The 10,442-nt window shown below is 43.5% G+C and overlaps 1 protein-coding gene across 1 annotated transcript; it reads right to left on the minus strand.

The window, feature by feature from the left end:
- Positions 1-792: 792 nt before the first annotated feature.
- Positions 793-10,234, minus strand: LG03H17orf67 (linkage group 03 C17orf67 homolog). The gene is made up of 4 exons (XM_048490735.1): positions 10,129-10,234; positions 7,273-7,367; positions 2,140-2,285; positions 793-1,550 (listed from the first exon to the last, which is right to left on the minus strand). Exons 1-3 carry the CDS (start codon positions 10,175-10,177, stop codon positions 2,169-2,171), a joined length of 261 nt encoding a protein of 86 aa, XP_048346692.1. The 5' UTR covers positions 10,178-10,234; the 3' UTR covers positions 793-1,550; positions 2,140-2,168.
- Positions 10,235-10,442: the final 208 nt, after the last annotated feature.

The following is a 10,442-nucleotide window of genomic DNA, read 5'->3' on the forward strand; positions in this document are numbered from 1 at the left end:
TTGACTAGCTGTGCGCTCTCTTTAAAATGTTTCCCACGTCTCTCTGCAGTCCCCAAACTTCCCCCTCAGCGCTATTTTCTGAACTCACTCCGTTTCATCTTGACTGTTTATTTTTGTCAGTTCTGGATTTATTTATTTTTTAATTTGAGGAGGGGGGTGAAATCTACAAAGCATCAAATACACGATCTATAGAGAATTGTAGGATGAAGCTTTAAAGCACTGAATCCATAAAGATTTTTTTTAAAAAAATAGAAAAATCACAAAATGGCAGCCAGGAGGCGTTTTGAGGGGGTGACTGCAGACAAATGGGGTGGGGACAAAACATTTTGCAAACATGTTACAAAATGTTTTCAGTGACTTGTGTGGAAAGGGCCAATATCTATCTCAGGGAGCACACGGGTTTACCGAATGGGCCAAATACCACACTGAGGGACAATTTCAAATCAAGAAAATGGCATGGAGGCAGAGAGGCTGAAGCCTGTTTTGCACGCATTTCACAGTCACATCCAAGTGGTGGGCAAAAACTGAGGGAAACCCACAATTCAAATCTGACTGTGGCACAGTGTGAGGACCCCAGATGCAACCTAGGTGCTCCCAAAGGTGTGAAGCAAAGCGGACACTAGATGCACTAAAGCCCTGGTAAAAATGTACCCATACCCCACAATTCTTGGATGGATGGATGGATGGATGGATGGATGGATGGATGGATGGATGGATGGATGGATGGATGGATGGATGGATGGATGGATGGATGGATGGATGGATGGATGGATGGATGGATGGATGGATGGATGGATGGAGTCTCAAAGGGGCTTACAAACTCTTTTCCCTTCCTCTCCCCACAACAGACATCTTGTGAGGTAGGTGGGGCTGAGAGAGTTGGGAAGAACTGTGGACAAGGTCATGGACTACAATTTCTCCTGACAGAAGGATTTCTATCTATGGAACACAACTCCCTCCTTCCCCCACTGCCACCCAAAATGCCCCTTAAAAATGCTCCTGGAGGACAGGAGACACTCAGGAATGGAGGGGAGAGGAACTGGAAAAATCCAACACTCTCCTGTTGCACGGTCATCAGTTTTAGGCAGGATCCAACCCAACATAAGATGTTGTTACTATGCAATAGATTTGTATGATCAAGGGATGGACAATGATAGTAAAGTGTGTGGAACCATTCAGGATGGAGAAGGCCTTTCACCTGATCATTAAAAGGTCTGGCTGTATTTATCTGGCTTCTCAACTTTTAAGCCAACTTTCACATTCCTGCACTTGAAACCTACCTCTTCCTGCCCTAGAAAGCTCAATTCTACAGCGCACAAATGAGCAAGGCTGAGCACATTTCTAGAATCTATGCCAATGATATTTACCAGAATTAAGTTCTTCATAATGCTCATTACTATAAAGAAAGCTGAGCTAGATGGCTAAGATTGCAGAGGCATCTTGGGACCCAAAGCTTCAATGCTCTGGTAAACGTTTGCAGAGAGTACTAGATGAATCTTGTTCCATTTCACGTAGCCTTTATTTCCTTTTTGTGGACACAGAAAGATGGTCTAAAAAAAGTATGGAAAGATGTTAAACACACAAGTGGGGACCACAACGGGGGCATTTTATTTTCCTCTGTATCCACTTCCCCAGTTTCCTCTCCTTTCCCCAGCAATCCCGACAGCATCTCCATTTCCAACTCCTTTTCTTCCCATTTACCAGCTAACCTATCTTTTACCTGTTCCCCTGTTTTCAGCTTTCCTGCCTTTCTTACCTTATGGCAGCCTCTTCCTGGGAAAGCTGCTCCCAGTTGTATGGTGGCCGGCAGGCTGAGTCCAATTCGTAGCACCTGGCAGGCTTGGCCCCACTACATGGCAGTTTCCTCCTATTCCACCCATTTCCAGCCCATGAGAAGCTCCTGAATATTGTCCACACAAATCTGCCCCACCAGGTCTACAAAAGAATACTCCCATCTGAACCGAGCCCCACTCTCTGGATCTACTGATCCACACGGGGGCCAAATTCACCATGACATATGGAAGATTTTATATTATACAGGTTGATATATGTTTAAATCGCTACATTAACAAAGTTGTAAAAGTTGTAACCAGATTTTGTGTTTTGGAAGAAATACTGAAAAGTCATAAAAATGCTTACCCTGACTGAGAGGAAAAGAACCAAGCACATCACACAGGGTACACTAAATTCCTGTCACAATGCGGGTAGCAGTGTGGATTCAGCCAGTGCTCCATGAATTGTTCTTCAGATCTCTGTTCCAAGCGTTGGAGGTAAAGCATGTACTCCTTTAAAAGAAAACATTTAAAAGTCCCTAATGGATGTGCTCTTGCCTTGCAAAATCTATTGGCTTGATCTCCTAAACCCCATTCCCTTATAAGAAACCTGAACATGAATAATTTGATGTAGTAATTCAACTGCGATTTCTAAACTTTTATATGTGTATAGGTATGTTTCTACTGTTACTCTTATAGAAAAAGTGGGTAATCTCCAAATGGAAGCATGTTAAGTGGGGTGCTGTGGGGTTTCCGGGCTGTACGGCCTGTTCTAGCAGCATTCTCTCCTGACGTTTCGCCTGCATCTGTGGCTGGCATCTTCAGAGGATCTGATGGTAGGAATGGAAAGCAGGTGAAGTATATATACTGTGAAGTGAAAAGGCGAGGCCATCTGAATAGAGTAGCCTGGCATGTGAGTCACAGAGAAGTCTGTAGCATGGGAGTAACAATGAAGCTAGCAAGGTCAACAGTTGAATGGATCTGAATAGAAGTATCCTGGTCTTTGTTCCCTTTGAGTGCTATAGTCTGTAGTTGTCCTGTGTTTGTGTGGAGCTGATCAGTCACTGTCTTGATTCTAGAGTTTTTCAACACTGGCAGTCAAATTCTGTTCATTTTCATGGTTTCTTCGACAATACATTGAAGCATGTTAAATTTAGTCTAAGAATAGGTATTACTTTATTTTGTTTTCCAATATTTGAGACTTCCCTATCTCAAAAGCATACCTACCTACAAATAGGCCTTGGTAATATGCAGCCCTCTTTAAACTTAATAGAGTAACCAGACAATCTGTTTTTAAAAAAACAGACGAATAACGAATTAATAATTCTTGAACTGGTTGGCAGCACAAGTGTTACTAAAAATGCCAGAAACAAATGAACGTCATTCTGTGTATATATTGCTACATGTTATATAGAAACCAAATTGAATTTAATCCATTATACAGAAAATTTGAACATTACTAAATGCCAATGAAATTAAAGGAATGTGTTTCAGCATGATATATATACAACCGAGCACATCATTGTTGCCAGAAAGTGCCGTCGAGTGACAGGTGACTTTTGGTGACCCTATGGAGTTTTCAAAGTAATTGAAGTTTGGAGGTGGTTTACCATTGCCTGTCTTTGTATCACACCTCTGATATTCCCTGGAGGTCTCCCATCCAAATGTTAGCCAAGGCCAATCTTGATAGCATCCAAGATCTGACAACAGGCGATTCCCCACGGGGGAATTCATCCTGGGATAGCCCCGTTAGGTGTCCTGGGACAATGGAGAACTCCCCACAGCTCCTGTGTCAAATTTGGGTCAGTTCCGGCCCTGCCCTGCGATACCCCCCTCATCCAAGGATTTTCAGAAAGCGCCAGGAAGGTGCATCTTTTCTGGCGATCCTAGGATGAGCCTGGTATCGAGGGGAATCCCTGAGTCTCCGTTCATGGTGTCAGCCAATCACAGCACAGTGGTCTGGGCATGCACAGAACGGGAGACTCAGGGCGGGCAGGAATGCACCTTTTAATTTTTTTTATTCTTGCATACAATTCAATTCAATTCAATAAGCCTTTATTGGCATATACCCGATAGTATAAGAATACAGTTCCAGTTAAAAAGTGAATAGTAAAAAACTTCGCGTTTGTCATACATTCAGTTTACAAATTTCTGACAAAAACTTTGCCACTATAAGGCAACAATGAAAATCCTGACAATTTAAAAGCATAACTACTTTATCTGATTCAGTATAATCAATCATAGAGTCTATAGCTTGGGATAACAGGCTGGATCGGAGTTCTTGGTATAATAAGCAGTTCAGGAGAATGTGTGGGATGGAATCCAGCTGCCCTATGCTACAGGTACAGAACCTCTTATCACTTGGAAGACCTTTAAGTCTTCCTCTATGTAGCGGAGATGGCATGATGTTAAATCTAGCCAGCATATGCTCTCCTGTGTATGGGATTTGTGAGCACTGTAATATAATAGGCTGGGTATCCCTGCGTGAAAGGAATTGACATATTTGTTGGTGAACAAGATTTATTTGCCAAGCTCTGAAGTTGTTGATAGTCCATTGCTAACAGCCTCTGTTAATGAGAATGAAAGTTTCAGTAAAGGGATTAGCATATTGGAAGGAGTCACTGCTCATAGCAGTTCCCACAGTCCTTGCTGTAACTGTGTGCACCATTTTGAATGGTGGAGTTCACTCAAGGTAAGTTGGGTCAATGAGTTTCTGGAGCTTCGGTAGTGAATATTTAACCAGAATTTTATAATGATTAGCCAAATAGTGGCCTCTATAGAATATTGGCCAGATTCTAAACATAAGAATGCGTACGGGACGGATTCTTGCATACAAAGCCATGACCATGCAACTAATAGGCGCACGTTTGCGTGGCGTTCTTGCTTCGTGACGACATAGCTACATTGCCGTTAACGAAGGGGGGAAAGGGAACGCCCATTCATGTTCCTGCCCTAAAGCAACAGCCATTTGGGAACAAGGAGCAAAAGAGCCATGGAGCTGATCCCGGGCTCTGATCCTGGTTTCAACTCCAGGCCTCAGCTGTCATGGGGAGGGACAGACCGGGATCAAAAGGTACTGTACTTTATGGTTCTGGTCCAATCCCAGGATGATTTTCCCCGTGGGGAATCAACCAACATCAGGTTATCCTAGGGCAGTGGTGGCGAACCTTTGGCACTCCAGATATTAGGACTACAATTCCCAACAGCCCCTGCCAGCATGGCTAATTGGGGTTGATGGGAATTGTAGTCCATAACATCTGGGGCCAAAGGTTCGCCACCACTGACCTAGGATAACCTGATGTTGGTTGATTCCCATAACATCTGTAGTCCATAACATCTGTAGTCCATAACAATTGGGGCAGATGGGAATTGTAGTCCATAACATCTGGAGTGCCAAAGGTTCGCCCCCACGGCCCTAGGCTATCCTGGTCAGGGCCAGCACATCATTGGCACTAAACAAATATATAGTAACCGTGAGCAGGATTTAGCCCAAGATTGAGGGGCAGGAGGCATGGGCACACAGGAGGGTGTTCTCCATTATTGCCCCCAGGCCTTGGAATAGTCTCCCCTCAGAGATTCATCATGCATCTACCCTCTACAGGTTTAGGCACATGGCAAGGACCTTCCTCTTCACCCAGGCATTTGGTTAGCCTCAGGGTCAGAGTGAGGGGAAACTGCACCTGGGGCATGCAAATGCCCTGCGCCCCTCCCACAGCACCGGCCGCCTCCGCCCCAGAACACCTCCAGAATGCCCAGGAACACCCTGGCCACTGGGATGCGCCCAGGGCGTTGTGTGCCCCCCTCCTCCCCATGGGTGCTACGCCACTGATTAGCCTCCCTGGAAACCCCCTCTACAGCTGCTGGTCTGGGGGGTGCAGGTGGGAGATTGGGGATGGGCGTTATTTTAACGGAATCCTTATTGTTGTTTCAATTGTCATGCTTTATTTACAATTTTAAAAATTGTTTTTAACCTGTGTAAGCCACTTAGAGATGCGGGTATGAGGCAGGGTATAATTAAAAAAAAAAAATAAACAGGCATGCTTTAAATCTGATTCTTTGAAATAAACAATACTGAAAACTGTTTCCCTTTGAGTTGGATTGTACCAAATACTCATAATGAGAGAAGTGTTCCGATTTTGTGCCATAGCAGGGAGCTCTCCAAGAACACGCAGTAGGCAAATACAGTGGAGTATAACCAGCCAATCATAACTGGAATCTGAGTTATGCAACTTGGCTGGCAAGACTTGGCTAGCATGCACCAATTAAGGGAAGGCAAGTTACAAGTATGCCCATCCATAATGTAAAGCACAGAGCTTACTAAGATCTAGAACCACTTGCTTCTTTAAAGAATTGATACATGCTCTGTGGAAAATTCATTGCCAGTGTCCTCCTAAGTGGAGTTGTAAACTTTAAAGTCCAACAAACGCTGCTTAGGATTGTGCTGTGATGAATCCTAAGTAAATCTACTCAGAAAATAAATCCCATGTTATTCAGCTGAGTTCACTCCCAGGCAAGCATCCTTAAAGTGTTTGGCATGCACAAATAAGGAACAGGAGAAATGATGAAAAAAAATGAGTTTTAGCATGGCATCTCTTAATGACAGAAATCCTACTTATGTCTTATACTACAGTCCCTTCTTTATGTGAACAGTTAAAGTCTGGAACATTGCAGAAATGGCAAAACTAATGGAATACAGTTGTGTGTGAATTAGACACAGGATTAAGTGTTCTGGTTTGTTTGTTTTTAATGATAACCCTAAGCTCACTTTTAAGGAAAAATGAGATACACAGGCACCATATGTTACATTCAACTGGCTTTCCCCCTATTTATTTATTTATTTATTTATTTATTTATTTATTTATTTATTTATTTATTTATTTATTTATTTATTTATTTTATTATACTTGTTTTATTTATTATACTTGTTTTTAACCTGTGTAAGCCACAGGGCGGAGGGCTCAGGGCGGTGAACAACAAGGTATACAATAGAGCACAAAATAAAATCAATAATACCAAAGTTAGTTAAATAAGTAATTATAGCTCTATACACATTAAAACCAACCCTATTAAAATGCAGCTTCCAGATACCAAACATAATAGATGGCGGCCTATTATCAGATCCCCTAAAAGTCCCCTAAAGTCCCCTTAAATGTTGTATTGATTATTTATCAAGGGGTGCTACTCTTGTTCACTTCACAGATTCATTCACGTATCATTCACTTATGAATTAAAACATTGCTTAAATGCCAAGCCTTTCTTTGGGAATGAGGAATCAGGGGGGTACGGTTGTTAAGTGCTACATTTGAAGCCAGATGGAGTAGAATCTTGTAAAACACAGAGCTTGTTTGAGCCACGGTAGAAACCGGGAATTGTTTCTGAAATAATACTCCTGCTTAACTGACTAAGCTTTTTACTCATCTTGGAGCTGTCCATGTTTAAAAACATCTTCCCCCCCCCCCCCCCCCCCCCCCATTAATCTTAATTGAAATATTAAAATCACCCTCATTGGCTCATCGGGGAAGCCAGGTTTTCTTGTTTCACGGCGGGTTCTCAAAATCTGTTTGGCTTGTTTCTCCGGCAGTACTGGTGAGGCATCTGGGTAGGAGGGAGCGGGGGGGAGGAAACAAGCAAGATAGACAATAGTTAAGCTTTGACACAGAGGATCAAGTGTTTGCAAGTTATATCTGTGTGCGTGTGTGTGAGAGAGAGAGAGCGCACATACATATACATTACATATATATTACAATACACAAAGTGTTCTTTCATTACAGTGCCCTCTCCGGAGGATATTGCATTCCAGACAGCACGAGTGGAATTTGAAACCATTTTAATAATAAACCAGGGCTTGTTTATAAGTTGGACAGGTTAAAGTAAACAAAACCTACACAGAACACATCTCTTTGCAAAAATCAGGGGGAAAGTCTAAGAGCGCCATCTGCTTGTGATCAGATTTACCCTTTCCACTGGGTACAATCCACTTGAGAGTTGTTGTTTTCTTTCTTTTCCCCTGCATCATCCCCATTGGGATATATAACTGGGTCCCATGTATTTCAGCAGGAGTTGTACAGAAATACATGCTGGGAGATTATGCTCTCCAGGTATGGTGGTGCTATGCAAGATTGAAGCTCTTTGGGCTTGAAAATGATACAAGGTAATCACACAAATATCATGAGGCAAGCCAGGGACGTAGGTATAGATTTTTTTATGGGGGGTGGGGCCACACCCCCACCAGCCCCTAGGGCATGGCCACGCCTCCCCAAGCCCCGCCCCATGGCCTAGTGCTTATAAAAGCAGCTCTCCGAGGCCGGGGATGGCAGACTCCCCTACCCTGCCCCCTACCAGCTGGGCTCCCAGCCGGCAGCTGGCAGTTCCTTCTGCCCTCCCCTCTGGGCAGAGGCATAGAGGGAAAATGGAGCCTGGTGCAAAATCTGAGCCCCCCCCTCCCCCCCCGGGCAGCCGCTGTGATGCTGGAATCCACCCCCAAACAGCATCACTTTCAATGGTGTTTAAACTAGAGAGCCCAAATTCTCCTTTTAAATCAACCTTAAAGGGAGAATCTGGGGTTTCCAGTTAAACATCATTGAAAGTGATGCTGTTTTGGGGTGGATTATCCCCCACCCTGAAACAGCATCACTTTCAATGTGGCGTGAGTGGTTCAAAACAGGTGCATTCTAATCTGGAGGAACCAGGTTTGATTCCCATGCCGCTTGAGCTGTGGGAGGCTTATCTGGGGAATTCAGATTAGCCTAATGCACTCCCACACATACCAGCTGGAGTGACCTTGGGCTAGTCACAGTTTTCCAGAGCTCTCAGGCTACCTGCCTCCACAGAGTGTTTGTTGTGAGGGAGGAAGGGCAAGGAGATTGTAAAGCTCAACAGGAGTCTCCTACAGGGGAGAGAAAGGGGGGATATGAGTCCAAACTCTTCTTCTTCTAATCTGAGGACTTCAGATTCTCCCTTTAAATCCATGCCGAAGGGTGTGGATTTAAAAGGAGAATCTGGGGAAATTTGGGGGGTGCCTGCTGTCAAGGGTGCAATTGTTAAGCTAGAAGCACCAAACTTTCAGAGTATCTTTAGGAGACTCTCCTAATGATACCACCCAGGTTTGGTGAAGTTTGGTTCAGGGGGTCCAAAGTTATGGACCCTCAAAGGTGTAGCCCCCATCTCCTATTAGCTCCCATTGGAAACAATGGGGGATGGGGCACCCCCTTTGGGAGTCCATAACTTTGGACCCCCTGAACCAAACCTCATCAAACCTGGGCGGTATCATCAGGAGAGTCCCCCAAACACTCCCTGAAAGTTTGGTGCTGCTAGCCCAAATAATGCACCCCCTGCAGGCAAAAAACCAAAAAAACCACTAAAAATGTTTTTAAAACCCACAAACGGAGGGGCACAGCTTCGGACATGAATGGCGGGGTTTGAACCTGAGGAAACACCCCCCCCCCTTACCTACGTCCTTGAGGCAAGCCAAGTAAATTTGGAGAAATCCAGACTGTGATGCTACCACTCACTGAAATCTATATGAAAAAACTCCTCCTGCCTTGAGTAGAAAGGTGGCATAGAAATGTTTTACATAAATAAACACTTGGACGCAAATCTCTCTGAATTCCATAGAGTTTATAGGATTGCAGCCTGATCCTACACATTTACTCAGAAGTAAATCATGTCGAGCTCAGAAGGGCTTACTTCCTAGTTAATATGCTCACGGTAGTCAACACTCTTTAAAGGTGCAACACTCTTTAAAGCTCCAATCCTGAACTGACTTCCTAAAAGAAGCACTCGCATTGAACTCAATAACAGTTACTGCCAAGGAAATGCGTACTGGATAGAGTCATTATTCCTCCCATTGTCTCTTTCGAATGTTGAGATATGTAGCAATGACAAGGGAGCAATATAATTATGTCTGCTCACCTCTGAATCCACCCAGATTCCTTGATTTTTAAAAATCCTATTTATTTTCCAGTGCTAAACTTAAACACAAAGAGATCTTAATATCTCTCGCACAAACTGTAGCAATCACTTCAGAACAGCCTTCATGGTATCACCGCATTTAGGCCAGCTCCTTAGATCAGTTACTTTACTTCCGCGGTAACATATATTCTTCCATGCTTCCTGAAGGTGTTTTCCTGTGGTGGCTCTGTCCTACTGTGAACCAATGGTTAAAATCACAACAGTAAACAAAACTGCAGTGTAATAGGATAACCAACTTTTTGTAGGTGATCAACCAGAACCATAAAGACATTTTAAAGACAGAATCACAGTAGCCACTGCTAAATGTAGACATAGAACCCCAGAGAGAATAGTCCATAATCTCCCACACATACACACAAACGTTACCATCCCAGTTTATACCTACCCACAAAACTGGTTAAGAGTATCAAAAGAAGAACAAAAGCAGTCTTCATTTTAATCCTGCTATCTCTTGGTCTGCTCCTCCAGAATGAATTACTCTGAATGGAGGTATTAGCCTATTTGAAATGGCTACACGTCAGTCACAGATGTTTGTTTGTTCTTCGACCACTATGACATAAGAATATAAGTTCTAGGACATCTGGTCCTGGGTTTTTGAATATGTTATTGTGGGCATCAGCGTACTTGTAGTGCTAATCTATTCCTCTGGAAAAGGAAACAGAGGCGCCTTATTTTTGCAGAGGGTACATTTTGAAATTT

This window comes from Sphaerodactylus townsendi, linkage group LG03, assembly GCF_021028975.2.
Source record: "Sphaerodactylus townsendi isolate TG3544 linkage group LG03, MPM_Stown_v2.3, whole genome shotgun sequence".
NCBI lineage: Eukaryota > Metazoa > Chordata > Lepidosauria > Squamata > Sphaerodactylidae > Sphaerodactylus > Sphaerodactylus townsendi.